The following is a 21,615-nucleotide window of genomic DNA, read 5'->3' on the forward strand; positions in this document are numbered from 1 at the left end:
TGAAATCTTTTCTTCAGCATACTTGTACTGGATAGGTAAGTAGGTATGTATTCAGCTCTGAATTGAGTAATCTATGTATTCCACGAGGTTCACTCAAAGAGCTCATACAGATATCTCGAACATCCAACCACTGTTGCAATGAACACCAGTACTAGTCTAGGTAGTAGCCACCTAGATACGCAGCAAACTTGAGTGATATAGCTATATGACGCAACTGCCACCCAAAGCTGTTGGTTTGCATTTGAGCTGTCTCTCCACATTAGGACACTGGGGTCCCAAGCTACTAAGGTAGAGTTTCGAGGGGAGACTGATCGAGACACATGATAGCATGTTTGTTTACTAGATACAGACGACAAGTTGAATGTTCAGACCACAAAGTAATTAATACCCTTTCAGTTTAGTTCTCTTGGTGCCCACCGGCATGTAAGTTGCTAGACATTTGCCGATAGTATCCATCATCATCACTAACATGGATATCTTCTAGCGACATCGGCATTGAATCTGGGGCTTATCAGCTTATCGCCCACATGTCATTGTCCCAAAAAAAAGTTGTTTAACCTCCACTACCCGGGGGTATTCGATCTGATAAGTAAAGTCACAGGCCCCGTTCTCCTCTGCTGAGTTTTGACTCACGGGTGTTACTCTTACATTTGCATCTGCACTGATATTCTCCTCTCATTGAGGAGTCACCCAGCGATGCTCTGCAGTTAACATTGATCTTTCTCCCCCTACGGCCGCTCTCAATCCATTATATTACAGGTCATCCGGGGGAGGTCCTCCCAGCCAGCGCCCCTACTTATCAACTTATACCCACCACGGCCAGCGACAAAAGTTTTGTGGCATCATGAGTTGGCCGCGTATACTGAAGCAAGCGCCTCGATGCAGTCGTTGTGCGCCAGCTACGGAACCATATTTTACATCATCCTTGCATGATATCACCAATCCCTTCCGATCTCGGTTTCGTGGTTTCGCTTCACAGCACGGCAGTAAAGGCTCATCAGCCGCATGTCTCGGCAAAGGCGCCACCCGCCGCTTGTCGGCAGCTTCTACAGCGCTTGCTAAGAAAAAGGCCATTGACAGAGTATGTCGACCCAGCTGGCCCTTGCTATTGTAACGCCTGTTCGTCCATCTAACCCATGTTCAGGACTTCATCGTCTCCGTCTTGGAGGTGTCAGCGACAAAGCGTGATGCCAAAGGCTACCTACAGAAGTATACCAGCAAGAACCCAAAGTCCCTCGCAGATGCGCCTCTATTCGTCCAGGGCGAGCTTCAACAGGAAGCTGTACCCGAAGCGCCGAAACCTCCACATGTTGCCATCATGAAGCTTCGCGCTCCTCAGGAGATTGACACCGAGACTCTTGATGGAGTAGCAAACACACTGTCCCAATTGCGCAAACTAGGCCTTTTGAGCGTGGTTGTAATCGACTGTGGCATGGATGAGTCTCGGATGACTTTCCAAGAACAGACTTTCAGACTCTGCGAGGCTATTGATCGATTCGGAGAACACGGAGCTCGCGCTGTCGATAATGCCTTTGTGTACTCGGAGCCCTCTGCCCGAGATGGTGCGTCGCAAGAATCATCACCCATTGATGTTAGGGTTGAAGACCCTGGCTTTCTTGACCGCATCCTGCACCACCGAATGATGCCCGTCATTCCTTCAGTTGTCACTCGTGATGTTACCCGGCCACCTCAGCCTGTCGACTCGAATCAAATTGTGTTGGCACTGACCAGATACTTTGCTGGCCTGCAGTTTAATACCGTTGGTGACCATAGCGAGATCGATAATGCCCCTTCCAAGCCAATGGCTTTGGTCGAGAGAATCATCCTTCTCGATCCGCTTGGAGCAACACCAATGACCGGACGACCTGGAGCAGCTCACCGGTTCATCAACCTGGAGCAGGAATACGATCCAATCCTCAAAGAACTTATGGGGCCGGATGGATCACCTCTTGGGGATGACAAGGGCCTTTGCGCCTCAATTACTGCCCACGCTGCGAACTTGGCTCTGGCCAAAGACGCATTAGCGATGCTACCGCATACATCATCAGCCCTCATTACTACGCCAGATGCTGCGGCCAACCTTACAGACATCCCACTGAAGTCTTCCGAGCTGGCAGGATCTGACTCCGGCTTTGAGATGGGCGGCATGGTTACAACTCGGCGCAAAAAGAACCCACTATTGCACAACCTTCTTACAGACAAACCCGTGTTCTCGTCATCTCTGCCTATGGCGCGTGCTCCAACCAACTCTGGTAAGGGGCAGACTGTGGGCGCATCTTCGGGCTCAACTCTGCTTAAAAAGGGTATGCCTCTTCGACTATTTCCACATCCTCGAGTGACTCCATGGCGTCCGCCTCAGCCTGGGGCACCTCGCTTGCGCTTGACTGACAAGTGTATTGAGCTTCTTCGACTGGTTCATCTAATTGAAGACTCATTTGGTAGAAAATTAGACGTGGACGACTATCTCAACAGAGTAAACGAAAATCTTGCCGGCGTCATTATTGCTGGAGACTATGAAGGTGGAGCTATTCTGACATGGGAGAAGCCTCAGCACTTGGATGATCAGACTGCTTACGAACAAGGTCGCTATGTGCCCTATTTGGACAAGTTTGCCGTGCTGAGGAAGAGCCAAGGCAGCGGTGGTTGTGCCGATATTGTGTTCAACGCAATGGTACGGGGCTGTCTTCCTGAAGGTGTATCTTGGCGGAGCCGAAAGGACAACCCTGTTAACAAATGGTACTTTGAGCGATCTTTGGGAACCAAAAAGCTGTCAGATTGCAACTGGACGATGTTTTGGACAACACCCAAGTTACATATCGAAAGTCCTGTACTACAGGATTACGAGTCTGTGTGCAGGGGTGTAGAGCCTTCCTGGGCAGATAACAAACACATCTTGGACTGAACGGGTAGAAGGGATATTTAAATAAAATATAAATATATAAAATAGATTTTCAAAACTCGCAAGGATATAATGAAGATATCTACAAATACAAGATTCATCTGCCATAGTTTGGAGTATGACAAGAAATACCCAACAGCAAGTACATACCAATGTCACATGTGAAACGATTGGAACCCCTTGCCTTATATCATGGACAATGTCTTGGAGAGATTCATGCGTAAGAACTCTCTGAGAATGTCGGAACCTGGGGACTCGTAATCAGGGTGGCTTATTTGTCTACAAGGATACTTGTGAAGAGAAGCTTTCCATGATAAGTGGCTGATATTACAGAAGCTATACCGTTGCGACCGGTACTAGTCAGGACTCGGGAGTTTAGGTTGTATCGTGCCCGTTAATAGAGGTACCTGGCTGTAAATTACTGTCAGTTAGCAGAAGAGCTAGGGCCACCTTGCGGATCTGCATTCGCCTACCAAGGTGGACAAGCTAGACCCGTTTTTGACTGAATTGAGCTGGAGTGAAGCAGGTTCAAGGAGGGGAACACCGTTTCCCAGGGACCTATGGACAAGAAGGGAGGGGCGCAAGCCCCTGGATAAGGGAATGTTCCAAGGCTCCAACCAGCTGCAGGACAGGTCTATCCAGTGGAAGATTTCAATTCTTAGTGGAGCGTTCCCATCCATATCTTGAGCCAAATCCCGTACTTGTTTAACTTGTCTCCTGCCTCGACCTAAGCTGACGCAAAGAGCCTCCTGTCACTTTTGCCCCTAACAAAATCTCCAATACATATCACTACCTCGAAACCACCAAAACTACCTACCCAATCGACCCGAACAAACCGACAAGATGGATTTCGGAAACCTCGGAGGAACCTTTGGAAATGTTGGAAAGCAGCTCTCGTATGTGCTCCCCTAGCACTTGCAAGATACACAAGCTTGTAGCAACTCATTTCCCCCAAAGCTGTCGTCATGATGCAATCTCAATATAATGCTCACCTTTATGAAACAGCAACTTCGGTGCCTCTGTTACCCCCTTTGCGTCGCGCACCTTCCAGTACACCAAGGAGCAGTTCGGCCAGACTGAGGACAAGGTGGGTTGAAGCTTTTCGCACTCTTATCGCACAGTCATCGTCCTGACATGTGGCCCTACAGACCCAGCTCCCTCCCGACTATATCGATCTCGAGAAGCGTGTCGATGCCCTCAAGCAAGCCCACCAAAAGATGCTTGCTGTGACGTAAGTCTACACGATACCGACCTGCGCTACATGCCCGGGAGTTGGTATTCTGACATGGCTTTATAGCTCGCAATACTCCAACGAGGCCTACGACTACCCCCCTAATATCAAGGAGACCTTCCAGGATCTTGGTCGCACCGTCAGCGAAAAGGTCACCCTCCTTTCTTCTGCCACCTCTCCCGCTGAGGCTCAGGCCGCCCTCGTTGCTCCTCCCGCTGCCAAGCCTCAGCCAAAGACTTTCAGCCATGCTGTCGCCCGCGCCAGTCTGTCAAGCAGCCAGCTCCTCCACCAGCACCACACCGGTGCCGGCGAGGACCCTCTTGCGACGGCCCTGGAGAAGTATGCGCTTGCCAGCGAGCGTGTTGGTGAGGCCCGACTTGCCCAGGATGCCCAGATCCAGAGCCGCTTCCTTGCTGGCTGGAACACCACTCTTAACACCAACCTGACTTTCGCCACCCGCGCCCGTAAGAACGTTGAGAACTCTCGTCTCTCTCTGGATGCCGTCAAGGCTCACGCCAAGGGTACCACTTTCCGCATTGGTGGTGCTCAAAACGACCAGGCCCATGAGGAGCCAGAGTTGAGCCCCGAGGCCCAGGAAGAAGTTGAGAAGGCCGAGGACGAGTTCGTTACCCAGACCGAGGAGGCCGTTGGTGTTATGAAGAACGTGAGTTTAAACTTGAAATGCAGTATTAAGCGTTAGAATGCTAACTGTGCTAGGTTCTCGATACACCCGAGCCTCTGCGCAACCTTGCCGAGCTTGTCTCTGCTCAAATTGAGTACCACAAGAAGGCATACGAGATTCTCACCGAGCTCGCCCCTGTCATCGAGGGTCTCCAGTCTGAGCAAGAAGTGCGTCGTGCCGCTGCCTTTTGATTCGTTATAGAAAGGGGCTGACATATTGTGCTTTAGGCCGCGTACCGAAAGAGCCGAGAGGAAGATTCTTAAGTTGGCGGCAATCAGAGGGATGATGGCATGAGATTCGTTGGAGATCACGATATGGCTATGCTCAGTCGGGCCTCAGGAGGTCTATGATCTGAGCGAACATGAGCCTGTGTGTTTTCTTTTTTAGTTTTCCTGCGTCAAGGTTACATGTTATATGTCGGACGGTACAAGATATTGTCTTGATCGAGGTATTGAGATATCAAGCAACCCAGGATTTGAGGGTCTTTTTTATACTCGTAGAAAGCCTTTGGCTAGGTCCGCAGGACAAGAATCCTCGCAGTGATGTATGTTTATAGTTCGAGTTGACCCGACACCATCTACGGAGTGACTTGAGATCATTTGGAGCCACGTTGACTCTGGTCATACTGAATCTAGAACGAAATAACGACCTCATTTTTTCTTCATTATTTTTGAAGTTCAACTTACTCCCTACCTACTTAATGAACAATTGTTTCGACATGAAAGTGATGATGCTGTTATTGCCATGAGCGCATCACGTGATTACACACGTGCAAGCCGGATCGGCAATGGTGGGTTGGAGTCCAATGAGGTCAATTCAATTTCCTCTGACCATTCCATCTACCTCTAAGTCACGACGAAGTAACTCCAATTGACCTCGCCAGCATGAGGCCAACAGCTCGTGTGTTTGCGCGCTACCTGGAGGCCGGTACCCCTACCGGTCTCACCGGTCTCTGGACACATGCCACCCCCAGATCGACCCTCCTCTACCTCTACGGAACGACCCTCAACAGGCTCCAGAAAGTCCCCGAGAACTCCATGTACCGCCAATCCGTCGAGGCCGTGACAAAGCACCGCATGTCACTTGTCGAGCAGATGGTTCCTCCCGGATACAACGAATGGGCGGCCCGCGCCAAGGAGCTCGTCAGCAAGAACTCGTCACAGTTCCGCGTTTCCAGCGGCCGCATTGACGGCAGCGAAGCTCACACCGTCAAGCTCGGCGACAAGGTCTTTGTGGTGGGCCGAAAGCACGAGGCTAGCGATGTCCGAATCGAGGAGTGGGACGGCGAGGAGGATGAGGGTTCTGAGTACGAGGGTATCCGAACACTCAAGGAGCGAGAGGACCAGGCTACTTGGGCGGAGCGCAAGCCCCTCGAGGATCACGAGAAGGTTGAGTGGGAGGATGAGCCTCAAATGACCGCTGAGCAGTATGTTTCCCTCTTTACGGTTGGAAAGGGAACATTTTAGCTAATACGTATGACAGAGTCCACGAGCTCGAGCAGAAGATCGGAGCTGGTCTTATTGAGGAGATTATCCAGGTTGCCGAGGGCGAGCTCAAGCTGGTTGAGACTATGGAGAAGACCAAGGTGTAAGTTGCGATTTTCTACAGCAACACATTGTAACTATACTAACAACGAACACAGCTGGGAGGACCTTGACGAGAAGCCTGTCCCTGGCCAGTGGACTTACTTTGACCGAACCTAAACAAAGCAGCTGACGAACGGGGCAATTGTAAAAGTAGAGGAGGTTATGTATATAGGATGCGTGTGCTGGGCTTTGCGACTGGGTCAAAGAAATGAAACAGAGCTTGATTGATCATTTGCTTGTTTGCGATGAGCCTTGATGATAACGATATCAGATTTCATCAAGTGACCGCAGCGTATTGCCGCGGTACCTGTTTAGAAACAGCTTGATTCCGCAGCATTGAATTTGGTGTTTTATGTAAACGTTTGGCTCAATTCCATGTCAACGGATTCACCTCAAACCATAATGTAGAGCTCGCTGTACTTAGTAGTGGGGCCAGGCTCTTGAAGACTTTCAACCTCACATGAATATCTTCTAAACAAATATTTACATCCTCACCACAACAATGGCGTCCCTTTTAGATCCGCCATTTTTCTCACAGCAAAGTCAATCTAACAAGCGCAAGAGACCAAAAACCACAGATGAAGAGTTCCCGAGCTCCTTGCCCACAGGCTCCATCAACCCTTTGAGCCATTCACCTGGTGTAGTCGCACAGTTCGCCATTGCAGGTCTTTCAGAAACAGACGAAGATCCCTCGCAACGGATTCGCGACTTTCCACACCGTGGTCTTGCTGAAAATGGTGCCTCCGCCGTTGAAGTTGAGAGCGATGAGGATCCAGAGACAGAAGGCGACGAAGCAGCACGCCCAAAATCGAAAAAGAACACGAGTCGCAAGCGCGGCGGACACTTTGACGTTCTCCTGCAATCTACCCACCATTTTATCGACCAGGGAGAGATAGAAAAGGCTGCTCGTACCTACGGTCTGCTTCTGCAATTGCGGCCGTCTGGGCTCCCCGTCGACGTTCGACATCATGATATCTGGGCCATCGGCGCTGAAATTCTCATGCGTGAGGGCGAAGGCTCTGCCCGGGAACGTGAAGACAACGAGAACACGTCAACACTTACGAAGAGATGGGGCCGAGCAGCAAATATGAGTAAAGTCAGAGCTTATTTCGATACACTTATCCAACAGCATCCTTACGACTACAAGACACCCAATATTGTTTCGGCGTTCGATTTCTGGATTGCCATGTTCAGCTGTGAAATTTACAATACACATGCAGAGCACACATTGGCACTGGAACGACTAAGTTCTGGCGAAGAGGACCATCGCCGCGAGTCGTTTGGCCATGATGATAGCTTTGGCAGTGATGACACAGATAGCTCTGAAGCAAGGTTGGTGCAGAAAAAGGAGGAGCTGCGACTTCAAGCACTATCTTCCATGCAAGACATCACGAAGAGGATGGACGTATTAATTCAGGATATGCCATACTCGAGAAATCAGCAATATCTTCGCTTACGCGCAATGGCCTCTCTCTACATTGCAGACCTTGTTGTACCCGTGGGTCCGGTCTCAATGCTCCAGACCCAACAAGGGCAGCAAGCAAGATTGATGGAGCAAGATAGGGCTAGAAAGTCTCTGATGAGGATCGTGACATATGGAGGGGAACTTGACAATGCTGCATTAAGAGTTTTGAATCCCTCTGATGATTCTGAAGGAGATACTTCACTATCACTATACGCTAGCCTTCCAATACGAGAGCTTTAGCCTCAAACACGGCTTCAAACCGCGCCATTCTGTGCCGATACAGAAGGAGGTACGGAAGCAGAGGCAGAGGCAGATGCTCTGGAGGTCGAGCCCTTGTTAGCCCATCGCTGGAGGATAAGTGCTTGATTTGAACTGCCCACCACGACACACCACTCTCCGCCAGGACTCCAGGCTGTCTGCCGACCCACAAAGTTGGCCGATGATGACTCCGTCTTATGCGCCTTCAGAGGCTCATGAGGATCGTCTTGACTGTACCTGGAAGCCCAGGTCTCGAGGGTTTCTACGTTATAGTCCCCAATTTCTTCGCTTAGCCTGATGGCATCTGCCCGGAAAGTACTCGGAACATCTTTATCGCCGCCTCCCTGCCGACCTTTGGAATCCGTCTTGGAACGAGTCTTTACTTGTCTCATCCAGCTGGGGTGAGGAAGCTGTTTGCTCTTGTCCCTGCCAGGGTCTTTTAGTGCCTCCATAAACTCACGATATGCCACCAAGCGTTCAAAGTCCCAGAAAAACACGTTTCCGGCTGCATTACAGAAGGCCAAAACGGGATGTTGGTCTGGTACAAAGTGCAGTTTGAAACGCATGAAAAACTGCGGGCCACAGTTGGGGGTATAGAACTGAAGCAACATGGTGTACTGGGATGGGCACTGCGGGGAGATTGTGGGAACAAAAGCCGAACGCGTGAGACGACTCGCTTCCTCGTAATTAGTTGGAACGGTAGTCTGAGCTGTCGGTGCCTCGCTTTCCGCAGGAGGCGGGTTTGCTGACGAAAACCCTTCTATTCTCCACAGAGAAATGACGTTGTCGTGGCATGCTCTGGAGAGGATGCAGTCACCGTAGAATGCCACGCTTTCTCTGTTAGCCGTGTGGCCACGGTATGCATGTGCATATGCAGAACCTACCAGTCTATGATGCCGCTATGGACAGCCGATGTCGAAAAGTGAGGATAGTGGACTCGGGCAGGAGTTTGGATTGCCTCAGTAGGCAGGTCAGGAAGCGTCCACTTTGTCTAGTCAGAAGAGTTTCAAATTGGATATTCCGCAACATTTACCAGGTTAATAATTTGGTCGTGGGCTGCCGAGAGAAGGTAGCGTCCTGTGTCATGGAATGCCTAATGTAAATTGTTAACTGTCATGATCAGACAATCCAAGGAGGAACGGAGACTTGCCACACTGAGAAGATCCCACGAGTGACCTTCGCCAGCGAGTATAACCAGGCATGGACGGTTAGCATGTACTGGATCAAGACTCCAGATACGAATACTTGTGTCACCTGAGGCGGAGGCAATGATAGAAGAGTTTGCAGGCGAAGTCGCTAAGTCATTGACATCCTGCTTTGCATAAGTTTCTGAGTCAAAGATTTACGAGTTGGGGTGGATGGACGAACACCTCCGTGACCAGTAAGGCACTTGGGTCAAATAAAAGTTAGCAACAATTTTCGCACAACGTTCTCAGTGAAAAAAACATTACCCTGTATAATTTCCCGTTCACAACATCATAGATTTTGACTTTGGCATCAACTCCGCCAATGCAAAGATAGGGCGCTCCTGTTTCCGGGTCTTTTGTCCAAGTACAGCAGCAAGCGGAAGCCTCGTCCTAGGCAGAGTTAGTGACCTTGGTAGGGCAGGGATGGTGCATTGCGCAACGCCTACATCATCATCTCTTATCACAGAGAGCACTTCACATGGATTGGAGTCAGTTGTTTGAGAGAGTGTGCATATGACGACCTAGATGAGCGTGAGAGATTGTCTTGGAAGAGTAAGCTGGATCCAGGGAGACTAACATGCTTTTTGCTGATGGCTGCAAAGACGGGTGGTGCATCTAAAGGTTGATAGGGGCAAAACTTGACATCAAAGAACTCTGTGGTTAAGAATCAAGGTTTCCTGCGTTAGACAACAAGGCACTGATAGTCAAAAAGGAGGAGCAAGGGGGCCATACCAGCACAGTTATCGTTTTCCAGAAACTCTGTATCGTTCTAGTATATATTGTTAGACTGTGTAATACAAAACGGCATATGTAGAAATTTACTTCTAGAGTGAATGAAGAACGTAGCCTTGGTAGCTCAAAGGCGTTATCATCGGTGATGGCCATATTGTCAGAGGCTTGCAGTTTTGCTTTGCTACTTGTAAAACGGCCCGCAAGTACCAAACGTATGAATGCAGAGAGCGAGGAAAGTACGTAAGTTTCTTTGCCACTTGGGGTGTGCAAACAAAGAAGCACTCAATGTTGGTTGTAGGCGATTGGTAATTCGATAAATACTGTTTAAACAGAACTAGAAGCTGCGTCACCTGGAACAAGCAGGTAGAACCAGTTGTTTGGCGGTCTGATTGGCGATATGAACCGATATTGGAATGACACCCCTGTATCGGCTGTGTGCAGCTCTAGTTACCGCCGGGAAAGAGAAGAAAAAAGCAATAAGAAGAATAAGCAAAAAAGTTGGACGCGATGCGCGTCAAGCTGAGAGATGCTAATTAGACGTTGTGTTGTGTGTGTTGTTGAAAGAAACAGTGGCATCCCTCTGACTAGCAGTAAAGTGGGGTCGGTAGCTGCTCAATTCATCCATCTGGTTGGGCAGGTGGGACCAGCTAGCGCAGCATAGCACCTATCTCATAAGCACTGAGCTTTGTACTTGAAGGTGGAAGGAAGCCCATGATACGGTCGACATCGCTGCTGCCATTTCTTAATGGAAATTCACTACTGTGAAGTGATATCAGCGAGAACAACACAGCGAGTTCTTGAGGCGGCGCAAATGCACTACACATGGACTCGGACAATGCAACATTGTGATAGGTGAGTAGTTGCCTGACGGAAGAGCCTTGGTTCTATGGATAGACTCTCAGCATGGTGTCAAGCTGCATTGCATCTATGCTACTAATTTACATATAGGTAGATACGTATTTCTAGTACATTTACTGTCATCTGCAGATTGTGCTTCATTGAGACATCACCACTGCTCGTTTTGATTCGAACTGCATTTGAAGAAAAGCAGTGAGGATCCACCACCTGATAACTACCAGTCTACGTACCTACATAAGCATCAAGGTAATCATGTTTCCATCGATAGCCCTGAGAACAATGTTGACAAATTGAAGTCTTGCAGTGACTGAATGGATATCAAGCCGAAGCCTCCGTACTGCCTGTCTATACAAACATGCCCAGTATATGTTGTATGTAGTCTATAGGTTTGAGACATGCATGTTTCGAAAGACCGGCTCCGCGCACCACACGAATGGTTTCGTATTCGTTCTCCTTCTTAGGGCTGGATCTACAAGATAGATATCGAGATCTCGTCAATCTTCACACTCGCATCATCTGGTCTTTTCTCCCGTCATGTAGACCTCCGATTATGTGCGTTACGTTGGTGCATAGGTAACAGAACGACAACCAACGTAACCAGATAAATGCGGTGTAAGAACCGGCTCGGTTTCCCACAATTCCTGTATGTGTATGCAAGTAAGGTGATGTGCAGATCAGCTGATCTATCAAAGTACTACAACACTACGGTTCACCGCTGTGGCTCGATGTTTTGTCAGTTTCGAATCTCCGAGGAAGTACGGTTATCCATAGAGGGTGGCTCACTGATGAAAACTGGAGTTGATTTTGGGGCGAAAAGAGAGAAGAACTATAATACCAACCGACCCTTTTGTTGCAGAAAGGCGCAGTGCAACACCCACTACTAGCCCCCCTCACAGCACTAGCTGTCGATCATAACTGTCAGGACTATCGTTTTGCTGTAAGTGAGCGAGCCATGTGGTCCAGTCACCAATGCAGGCGTTAACGTTTAGTGTCATTGAACTAATGTAGGTAGGGTTGCTCATTATCCAGGGTCCTCGCAACGACTTCCCAATGAATGCTGCTAGAACAGGTCAGGCACACGAAGCCAAGGTTCAGTCGCCTTGGTTGCGGGCTTGCAGAGGCGATGGAGTGGGCCGGTACCATAAACATCCGTCCGTTCGTCCCTTGTGGCTTGCGGAAGGGCGAGACGCCATAAAACTATGCCGTACAACGATCAAGGTGAGATTCCGTTAGTCGAGGCTGAGGAGCCGTGGGTTTCCAGATCCCGCGCTCGTGGAAAGGAATTTGATCCCTCCTACGGCAAAGTACATGTTGTGGTACGGCAGCATCATGGCGTTACTGTCTGAGTGACACTCTACCTCTGAAACAAGAGTCTTGCGGGACCGCAACCTGCTTGTTTCCAGGGATGAGCCATGTACTGGTGTAAGTTGTCGAGGTGTATCCACAAACCAACGGCTAGGTGCAATTGGCGTTTGTGTTTTTGGAGTTGACAATGCACGAGATTGAGCCGGATATTGGCATTGTATCATGGCATGTCCAGTCTTGTACTACGATTCACAAGGCGAGAATTCCATAGGTCTTTGATTTGCAGGCAAAAGTTGTGCTATCTGTATGTAGGTATGTATCCAATCATCAACAGGGACAATGCTGTGCAAGATAAAGATGCACCTTGTCCTTGATCTAGGGTAACAACGCTTACGAGACCTTGAATAGGTAGATGAAGCAACAATGAATTGTGTTACTCCAACGGTTCAAGGATTTGAATGTGTTGAATTTAGACCTGTAACTTTTGATAGAGGGAATTGGAAAAGAAGTGATATCTGCTTGCTCGGTACCAGGCTCCTAGGGAGCCTCGATTGATACCTCTCAACATGCTCGATCCTGGTGTAAGTTGGCCTGCCGTTGCATCGGGGCGGTCTTTATTTTAACGTTGGAATGCCCCACCTCAGCCTCTAACAGCTATTCCTCTTCCGTAAATCAACTTTGATATCCCTTGTCGTCACCCTGTGGAACGTCATCCTATTCATTCGGATGGTAGGGGTGCCTCTCTGAATGCCTGGGGTTGGTATCTATATGCCCATGGGTATTGTGTATTGTATCACTTTCCTATCATTTTGCCGTGTCAGCTAATCGACACTTCGAGTTGCAGAGACAATTTGAACTAAAACGCTTTGGGTGATTGGTCATGGGGTGTGACCATGAAATGTCATTTTCTCTCACTTGTTTCCTCCATTGACCTATGTGCTAGTCTAGCCTGCACCATTGATGAGGAAAACAAGAGTTTTTCATTTCTATTTTCTCTTGTTTCCTCTCTTCTCATTCGAAAACTGACCATTGAAACGAAGGATCAAGAACGGGGTTCAGTTTCGTTGCTTTTTACTGGGCGACGTAACCATAACCTAGTGAGACATCGTGATCGCCTTCCAGTCCAGCTCCTCCTGCAGCTTCATTCCGAGTCCACACCCTAGGCTTGCAGTAGTACTTTCTTTTTAGACCTGCAACAACTAGTGGCGCACCCGAAGAAACGTAGGGGTTTCGTTATCATTGCTGCAAGTGGCAGTTTGTCTTTTCTTATTCAGCCATTCGTGTTGTGTAATGGGTTGGGTATACCTTGCACCTACGCAACCTTGTCTCGTGTGCAAAAAGGTGACGGTATTTTATCGACAACGCCTGCGCTTTTCAGGCAATTCGTCGAGTATCGTTGACGATAACACTTTTGCTCTAGGGGGGTTTAAGTATAGCAGCAGGACCAGTCAAAAAGACGACAGACAGATGATAAACTGCCTGGGAAACATCCTTAACCAGTGACTTCGAGTCAGGACAACGGTTTCCAGCAAGCAAGCCACATTTTTCTCGAACCGGCCTTTGAGCTAGACCCCTGGTCAAGCTGTTGTAGAATCTCATTTCTCACTTCATTTCAGTTCTCACTTCCTGGTTTTCAAGCCTCGCACTACTCTTCTCTCACTTCCATATTGCCGAGGACTTCCTTTCCCGGATACTGATTGCTCCGAGTCCCTGTCACCTCGACTCAATTCCCCCACCACAATATGTAACCTTGAAGTCTGCAGCATCCATTTGCATTGTACGGATACTTCGTGGTTGTATTGTCAAAAAGTTGTTATATATAACACGCTGCCCCCTCGTGTTTGAAAGCAGCTTCAGCTCAACATAACACAACTCAGTACACTTCCATCTGTCTTCCTTTCCCCTTATCAGTGCTCTTAGGCACCTCAGAGAGGATATCTTTAAGATCCGGGTATTCCAGTACCGCAACGTCTCTTTGCTTAACCCCAATTGGTATTCCGTTTGTTTATCCCCAGACTCAAACCAACCTCTCAGAAGTGCTGCTCTCTCTCTGTCTACATACCTAATCAACCCGTGCTTTGAAAAGCCCAGACACTCAGACCCCTTCTGATCCTCTATTGCCACGTCCGTGCCCCCTGTCATCCATTATTGTCCGTCGGATCCACTGTGGCAGTTGACGCCAGAGGAAGCTATCTCGAGTTAGCGAACTAGACTTGTTCATGGTGGGAGTGTTCCAATCCACTTCCATCACCCTTTACTCTTTTCGCCCCGAGGTCCCTTTGTGCACCTGCTGAAACTCTATTTTCTGAATATTCAACATTCGCCTCTCCAGTGATCATTTAGTTGGTATTAGCCAGCAGTCACTGGACAAGCTCTGCACATCTCTCATATAGAATCTTGTTATCTTGAACCAAAATCATTTTCGTTGTGGAGCTCGCTGCTCTTGCGTCATCGTCTTCATGGAGCATACTTTTTTGACTATACATAGTAAGTCATCTCTGTCGCGCCCGTCCTTGACATGTCTTGTCTCAAGCCCGGTTTGATCTGACACAACACTCAACCGCAGATTTACATCCGGATGCCAACATCCTTTACGCCTCTGATTCCATCTTTGAAATTCTTGGTTACTCTCCACAGGAGGTACATGGCCGGTCTGCCTTTGAATACTTTCACCCAGAGGAAATTCCCTATGCGCGATCCGTCCATAGTCGCGGCGTCTTGCTGGACAAGGCTGCCGTTCTGCACTATGCACGTCTTCGCTCTCGTGACGGTCGCTGGGTGAGCAGCGAATGCGTCTTTTCTATTGTTCACGACATTCTTTTTGCCTGTATTAGTATCTACCGATGCGATGCCAAGAGCGAGAGTGCGTTTATACCCAAGGTGCTCTTCTAGAGTTACCTTCCCCTGATATGCCACGTTCCAACAGCTAACTCGATGCAGGACGTGCCTTGGCTGCACCCCAAGTCCGAAGACTCTTCTCACGTTCTCCTCGAGACCCACGATACCACATGTTGGAACATTTGTCTCCTAAGTTCAGGTTGCCACCTGTAGAGCGCGAGCCTCGAGCCGCACTCATCTTGAACCGATTCACCAGAACATTGACGGTCATGTTTGCAACAGATGCTATTGCGTCTATTCTCGGGATTCCTGCCAGTCAAGTACAGCACAAGAGCTTCTATGAGTGCATTCGAGAAAGCTGCCTCGATGACGCTGTCAGATGTCTCGAGAGTGCAAAGGCGAATGACTCCATTGCTTACTTGCGTTTCTGGTCCAGAGATCCACGACGACCAGAAGACTTCGAAGACGAAGAAAGTGTCGCCGACGGAGAGTTGACAATCGATGCAGAGAATGGCGACGTGGCTGTCGGGAGTGAGGAACCGTCCCATTACTTCAGCAACAACCACACCAGCAGCCCAAGCCCCGACCAGACCAGATCTGGTGAAGGCTTGATGGCCCCCAGCCGTCAACGACGCGCTGACAGCCGCCGATCTAGTGATTCCGAGGGAGGTGGTGTCAAGCTGGATGGTGCTATGGACCTTGACTCACGTTCCAACTCGACTTCCAACCGATGTTCTGGCTCTTCCATGAAGGCAGAGCCGGATGTGGAAATGCAGGATGGCGTTTTCTCTGCAGGGGAAACATCGGGAGAATCGCGCACTACAAGCTCCAATGCCTTGGGGTCTACTTCCCGTAACTCACAGGCTGGAGGATATCAAACTCCTCCTACTCCCCCATCTCCACAGCCAGTTGGTGGTAACACCCCACGAGCGAGCAGGGAACGCAGTCGTCCAGCGCCACAGCTGGCACCTTCTGTTGAATTGGAGGCCGTTGTGTCTTGCACTTCTGACGGCCTTGTCGTTATCCTTCGTCGAGCACGACCCCAGATTCCCGATGCCCACAATCCTCAAGTCCCTTCTATCAACGATCGTGGCGTTTTCGCTGCCCCCTGGGCGCAACAACCCTTCCATGCACAGTATTCGCATGAGACCTTCCACAATTTCCAGGCCCCATTGGCTCCGCAGCATATGCCGCTGCGCAGCGGAATTCAGGCTACTGGAGGCCCTCCCATGGACCAGCTCATGCAGTCCATTAGAGACGTTGCTGTCTTTGCCTGGGCTCTTTGTGGTATCAATGGAAACATAGCTTCATACAGCCACGGCCAGCCATCGGGAGAAGCTCAGCCTCCAGACGGTCTTCCCATTTGGGATCCCACTGGAGAAGAAAGTTCATACGAGGGGCCGTATAACCAAGCTGCTCAGCGGTGGGCCCGAGAGGCTCAACGACAGCAACCATCGCTGCACCCACAGGATTCGGTCTCTACCGACTTTTCCATGGAAGGCACAGCAGATTACAGCTCGTACGGGACGGGCTACCAGAACCACGCAAGCAATGGTTATGGAAATTCATGGCTTTCACAGCCATCCGCCTACGAACAGAACCAGAATGCGTTTGCGCACAATGGCCGTCAAGACCATGGGGGCCAAGCAGGCTACAACAACGATCCCTCGCACCAGCACCAAGATGGACAGCATTGGTCTGGGAACTCTCGGGAGCCTGCTACTTCAGCTGAAGAATCTCGTGACCATACCTATAGATGGTATTGATCTAATTTGGCATGGAAGAAGAATGTGAACATGAGTTCGAAAATGAAAGGTTTATGAGAGGTAGCTGACATTGCGATACTGGAGAGAGGTATCGTCTTAATTACTTTAGTATTTAGGTTTTCTTCGGCAATCAAGTGTTTAAATCAGTCATTAAATTTTACCAATATTAGTAAAAGTAAAATAAAATGTATATCAGGGAGTGATTTGTGTTAGTGACTGAGTGTACTTTGTGTCAAGCAAGGGATTGAAATCAATCACCCCTGTAGATGTGTACCTGGAGTCTTGTTCTAGTTCAGCGCATGTGATTGGCTGCGATCAATAAGAAGCTTGGGCCACCTCTCGTCAAGGGGTTGTTTCTAGAGAGGCGACCGTGGAAGTTTCGCAGTTATTAGAGATACGTACGTCAGCTTTATACTCAGCAACTTTCGCTTCTTTGAGGACACGATCCCACCCTAACGTCAGGCATTCTATCTACGGCATCACGACGACCTCAACGCACAATAACCAGTCACTTTCTTCCCTAAACGAACTCTCAGCGGCCACCTTACGCCATGTCTGCTTCCAGCGCTCGAGGGCACTATGCCAACCCACCTTTGGAGGATGAGGACGACCTGATCGACCCTGATGATGGTGAGTTATCATGTGCTACAATCAAGGAGCTCCATATCTACATGGTGTTCTAGCATTAGCTTCATCCAACTTACACTTTGTCCAGCCGATCTCAACGACTTTGACGACCCCCTTGCGACCAACAACCCTCGCCAGCCCTTAACTGGCAACATCGGCTCCAGTTCATCATCGCGACCGCTCAACGAAGGTTATTTAACATCACGGATCCCTGGAGAAGACCGAGCAGCCCCTCTGAACACAATTGACGAGTCTGTCTGGGATACGTTGCGACGCGACCTGCTCGCTGTCTGGGCCAAGCTTAGAGAGGTGCTGTACCCTCGTTACCTTTTGGGTGGCACCATGTTCGACAGCGAGGGAGGCATTCGTGGCGCTTACTCAAGCATCCGCGGTGCCGGTCTGTCGGGAACAAGAGAGGAGCTTACTGGACTGGCCAGCCGCATGGTCGATGCTGAAGCTCTGCTTCAGAGCAACATGACACCCGGTCTTCGTGATTGGGATCTTTGGGGTCCTCTCATCTTCTGCCTTCTTCTCAGTGTTCTTCTGAGCTTCACTGCTCGTTCTGAACAGAGAGATGCTGTTTTCAGCGGTGTTTTTGCTATGATCTGGCTTGGAGAGGCTGTAGTGACTCTGCAAATCAAGCTGCTGGGTGGAAATATGTAAGTTCTTTCTCGATATGCTCTCGCATGCGTGACAGTCACTAACCAATTGCACAGCTCATTCGCTCAGAGCGTCTGTATTATCGGATACACCCTTTTCCCTCTAGTCCTCGCTGCCATGATGTCTGCTTTGGGTCTCCACTGGATTGCTCGTATCCCCATCTACATTGTATTGATCGGCTGGTCTCTGGCTGCTGGTGTTAGTATCCTGGGTGGTAGCGGCGTGGTCAAGAACCGAGTTTTCCTTGCAGTATATCCTCTACTGGTCTTCTATCTTGGTCTGGGCTGCCTGTGCTTTATCAGCTAAGCCCAAGCCAAATCTGTGGCAATGGAAAGATGCGTTGAAACGCGGCTGCAAAATGAGAAGGAAGGGCAGACTAAAATGATTGATTTAGAGTTGATGTACTTTTACCTGTAACGAATGGAACTTTACTAGAATTACAGTGCAGTTGGTAGGCGGCAATTCAGTGAGGGAACGATACTCGGGTCATTATGCTAGGTACTTATTGGAAAACATTGATCAATTTTGTCTTCTGATAGTTCTTCTCAACATACGGATGAAATATGAGACATGCGTCTTGGAAATAAACCGTATTAGATACTGGCGTGTCAAGTAGATACTGCGTGCTATCGTTAACCGAATTGGGTCTTGTCCTTATGCAAGTGAGAAAATACACGAGGATGCATTCGCGACCATGCTGGGGGAACCCAGGCGCCAGGTCTCCACGACACATGTATGTACTTTCCAAGCCAAGCCAATGCGAGAGTCAGTCCCAGAGTTGCATATGCCACTCTGGATCATGTTCCCGTCCCCCCGATGATGAGTACCAAGGATTCGGAGAGTCAAACAAGGCCATGACCCCTGCCGTGATGAACAGGCGGGAATCGGACTCCGTTAAGGCACTGGCCTTGGGAGTCATGGTAGGTCCCATGATTTTGGTACCCTGGTGGAACGAAAGGTCTTGTTATGGAAGTAGAGTTTGGATAAGTGCATTCCATAGCCCACCCTCTGACCATTTCCATACCCTTTTCGAATAATTTGCAAAATAGCCTCTTTTATTAACCATAATTATGACGTTTGAGCTCTGTATCGGTTTATTACCCCTCCCTACAGCTGGTGTGAACGTGGGCGTTGGGTGGGCGGTGAATGAATACCTACGACCTACCTACCTACCTAAGCTCATAGTTTTTAGCAGTTATCCATTTCAACGTTGGCGACTCTGCATATCTTTGATTGGTTCCACTTACTGAGCCGCCAGCTTCTAGCATCGACAAAGACCCAACTCAGACATCCTGCGCCCAGCCTGATCCTGAGTCCAGCGCATAGATTTGCTGGACAACACCTGCGACCGATAAGATTTCGTTTCTTGTTTAGTTACCCAAGAGACATCAGGTCGATACTCGAAACTATTTCCTCGTCAAACTCATACCAAACAATATTCTAAACTCCATCCTGTCGCCGTCATCACACCGAACCGCCGCACGCCATGGCCGACGACGCTCCCGATGCCAGCCCCAAGAACGAACCCCTCAACGTTGAGACAAAAGAAGACGCAGAGACACGCGCTACTCGTCGCGAATTAAAGCAATCTTCCATCTCCGATCCCCCAACATCTGGCCCTGAAGATGCTGCCAACACCTCGGATGCGCCCGATAAGGATATGAAGGAGCAGATCACTTCACCTAAGAAGAAGCGAGCACACGACCAACTAGATGGGAGCAAGGAGGAGGAAGAGAATGACACTAACAGTGTTGCGTCGTCTGATTCAGCCAAGGATAGATCCCTACGACTAGAGCCCGAGAAGAAGCGACATCGCGACGAGGACACAGATTTGGTTTGTCAACTTGATCTTTCATAATGGAGATACAAGGATTTAATTAATTCTTCAATAGCAATCCGGAGCTGCTTCCAGTGAAGAAGCGACCAAGACTTCACAGACGGCTAACTCCCCTACAAAAAAGTCTCAACCACAAACATCTGCTAGCGCTTTCGCAGCATCTGGATTTGGCAAGCTCTCCTCTGGGTCGTCGCCTTTTGCTTCCCTCGGTGCCTCTCAGGGATCCAGCCCTTTTGCATCAGCCGCTGCTGGCAAGCCCTCGATTAGCTCATTTGCTTCCCCGCCCGCGTCCACGGCTGCGCAGCCAGCAGCAGCTCCCAAACTGACCTTTGGCAGCTCTGGCGGAGCATCACCTTTTGCTGGACTTTCCACCGGGACTAACGGAAGCCCATTTGGTGGAAGTACATTCGGTTCTGCTTTCGGGGCCGGTAAGCCCCTCTCGAGCTTTGCTGCACCTGGAGCAGAGGCGCCCAAGAGCGAGAAGCCTTCGAAACCTTTCGGAGCTCCCGACAGTGATGTCGAGGAGGAGGAGGACGAGGACAATGAGGCGGAAGAGACCGAGCAGCCTGCTGAGACCGAGCGCGCTGCTTCTCCTGAGAAGGAATCTGACGAGAAAAAGAAACTCAAGTTACAAAAGAGTAAGTCACCAATGGCTCAACTTATCAAACGAATGCTAACTCTTTACAGTTGAGGTGAACGATGGAGAAGCTGGAGAAGCAACAGTCGTATCTGTTAGAGCTAAGATGTTTTACCACGACAAGGAAGCTGGCTGGAAGGAACGAGGTGCAGGCATGTTGAAGATCAACGTGCCTCAAGCCTGTGTCGAGTACGACGACAGCGGTGCTGTTATTCCCGGATCATTTGATGCCTCCGCTCTCGAAGTAGATGAGGAGGCAGCAGGAGGATCTCAGGGGCACAAAGTAGCTCGACTCATCATGCGCCAGGATCAGACTCACCGAGTTATCTTGAACACAGCACTTGTTGCTGCTATGAAGTTCCAAGAAAAGGCTTCATTGAAGTCTGTTGGTATTCTATTCACTGCATTCGAGGGCGAGCAGTCCAAGCCTGTGAGCATCACAATGCGGGTAAGTGATAGTCTTTGACTTTATTGCTATTTTAAGCTAACAGTTCTACTCCAGATGTCAGCCGCTAACGCTAAGATCTTCATGAATGAAATCGGCAGCATCCAAAAGGAGCTCCAGAGCAGTTAGAATATGCGAAAGGAGCGCTCGGAAAGCTACGAAACCCCATATATAGACGACACCCAACACCAAGACTTGGTGTGATTGTAAGAAGGGATGCGGAATCGATGCATATATATGCTAGTTAGGCTAGGTACTGATTCCGGCGATTGGCAGCAAGCGACGAGATGGATACAAGCAGTGCCCATGGCGGTATGGGGCATTTGTGTGAGCCCGGTGGTTTTATGGCTCGGATGGTGTCATGAAAAGAATTCTGTCTGCATACATATCTCCCTTGGGAATTATCACCTTAGGAAAGGTATTTGGGGAGCCTTTTGTACGAAAGCTGGACACTCTTGGTGGCGGAAGTAGATGAATCACAGCCGTGTGCTGGCCATGCAGTCGCATTCATGCCAATAAACGTACTTCAGTTAGATATCGCTTATAGGTACTTGGTCGTATCCAACATTCGTTGGTTTCTGCATACTCAATGGAAAATAAGT

The 21,615-nt window shown here is 49.3% G+C and overlaps 8 protein-coding genes across 8 annotated transcripts; all 8 read left to right on the forward strand.

The window, feature by feature from the left end:
- Window positions 1-844: 844 nt before the first annotated feature.
- Window positions 845-2,902, forward strand: FGSG_01939 (uncharacterized protein; the record flags this gene model as incomplete). Its single annotated transcript, XM_011319490.1, has 2 exons — window positions 845-1,081; window positions 1,145-2,902. 2 exons carry the CDS (start codon window positions 845-847, stop codon window positions 2,900-2,902), a joined length of 1,995 nt encoding a protein of 664 aa, XP_011317792.1.
- A 711-nt stretch (window positions 2,903-3,613) lies between these two features.
- Window positions 3,614-5,340, forward strand: FGSG_01940 (uncharacterized protein). The gene is made up of 5 exons (XM_011319491.1): window positions 3,614-3,795; window positions 3,905-3,986; window positions 4,048-4,130; window positions 4,197-4,794; window positions 4,848-5,340. The coding sequence occupies exons 1-5, from the start codon at window positions 3,743-3,745 to the stop codon at window positions 5,001-5,003; spliced, it is 972 nt and encodes a 323-aa protein (XP_011317793.1). The 5' UTR covers window positions 3,614-3,742; the 3' UTR covers window positions 5,004-5,340.
- A 309-nt stretch (window positions 5,341-5,649) lies between these two features.
- Window positions 5,650-6,695, forward strand: FGSG_01941 (uncharacterized protein). The gene is made up of 3 exons (XM_011319492.1): window positions 5,650-6,238; window positions 6,295-6,399; window positions 6,455-6,695. Exons 1-3 carry the CDS (start codon window positions 5,697-5,699, stop codon window positions 6,513-6,515), a joined length of 708 nt encoding a protein of 235 aa, XP_011317794.1. The 5' UTR covers window positions 5,650-5,696; the 3' UTR covers window positions 6,516-6,695.
- A 205-nt stretch (window positions 6,696-6,900) lies between these two features.
- On the forward strand, window positions 6,901-8,103 carry FGSG_01942 (uncharacterized protein; the record flags this gene model as incomplete). Its single annotated transcript, XM_011319493.1, has 1 exon — window positions 6,901-8,103. One exon carries the CDS (start codon window positions 6,901-6,903, stop codon window positions 8,101-8,103), a length of 1,203 nt encoding a protein of 400 aa, XP_011317795.1.
- Window positions 8,104-8,730: 627 nt separating this feature from the next.
- Window positions 8,731-9,379, forward strand: FGSG_12032 (uncharacterized protein; the record flags this gene model as incomplete). The annotated part of the gene is made up of 4 exons (XM_011319494.1): window positions 8,731-8,784; window positions 8,895-8,978; window positions 8,999-9,190; window positions 9,245-9,379. 4 exons carry the CDS (start codon window positions 8,731-8,733, stop codon window positions 9,377-9,379), a joined length of 465 nt encoding a protein of 154 aa, XP_011317796.1.
- Window positions 9,380-14,135: 4,756 nt separating this feature from the next.
- Window positions 14,136-17,010, forward strand: FGSG_01943 (uncharacterized protein). Its single transcript, XM_011319495.1, has 3 exons — window positions 14,136-14,690; window positions 14,770-15,066; window positions 15,144-17,010. The coding sequence occupies exons 1-3, from the start codon at window positions 14,663-14,665 to the stop codon at window positions 16,805-16,807; spliced, it is 1,989 nt and encodes a 662-aa protein (XP_011317797.1). The 5' UTR covers window positions 14,136-14,662; the 3' UTR covers window positions 16,808-17,010.
- A 187-nt stretch (window positions 17,011-17,197) lies between these two features.
- FGSG_01944 (uncharacterized protein) lies at window positions 17,198-18,859 on the forward strand. Its single transcript, XM_011319496.1, has 3 exons — window positions 17,198-17,437; window positions 17,523-18,093; window positions 18,151-18,859. The coding sequence occupies exons 1-3, from the start codon at window positions 17,359-17,361 to the stop codon at window positions 18,398-18,400; spliced, it is 900 nt and encodes a 299-aa protein (XP_011317798.1). The 5' UTR covers window positions 17,198-17,358; the 3' UTR covers window positions 18,401-18,859.
- Window positions 18,860-19,424: 565 nt separating this feature from the next.
- On the forward strand, window positions 19,425-21,550 carry FGSG_12033 (uncharacterized protein). The gene is made up of 4 exons (XM_011319497.1): window positions 19,425-19,928; window positions 19,987-20,569; window positions 20,619-21,016; window positions 21,071-21,550. The coding sequence occupies exons 1-4, from the start codon at window positions 19,581-19,583 to the stop codon at window positions 21,140-21,142; spliced, it is 1,401 nt and encodes a 466-aa protein (XP_011317799.1). The 5' UTR covers window positions 19,425-19,580; the 3' UTR covers window positions 21,143-21,550.
- Window positions 21,551-21,615: the final 65 nt, after the last annotated feature.

The sequence above is a fragment of the Fusarium graminearum genome, chromosome 1 (genome assembly GCF_000240135.3).
Source record: "Fusarium graminearum PH-1 chromosome 1, whole genome shotgun sequence".
In the NCBI taxonomy this organism is placed as follows: Eukaryota; Fungi; Ascomycota; class Sordariomycetes; order Hypocreales; family Nectriaceae; genus Fusarium; species Fusarium graminearum.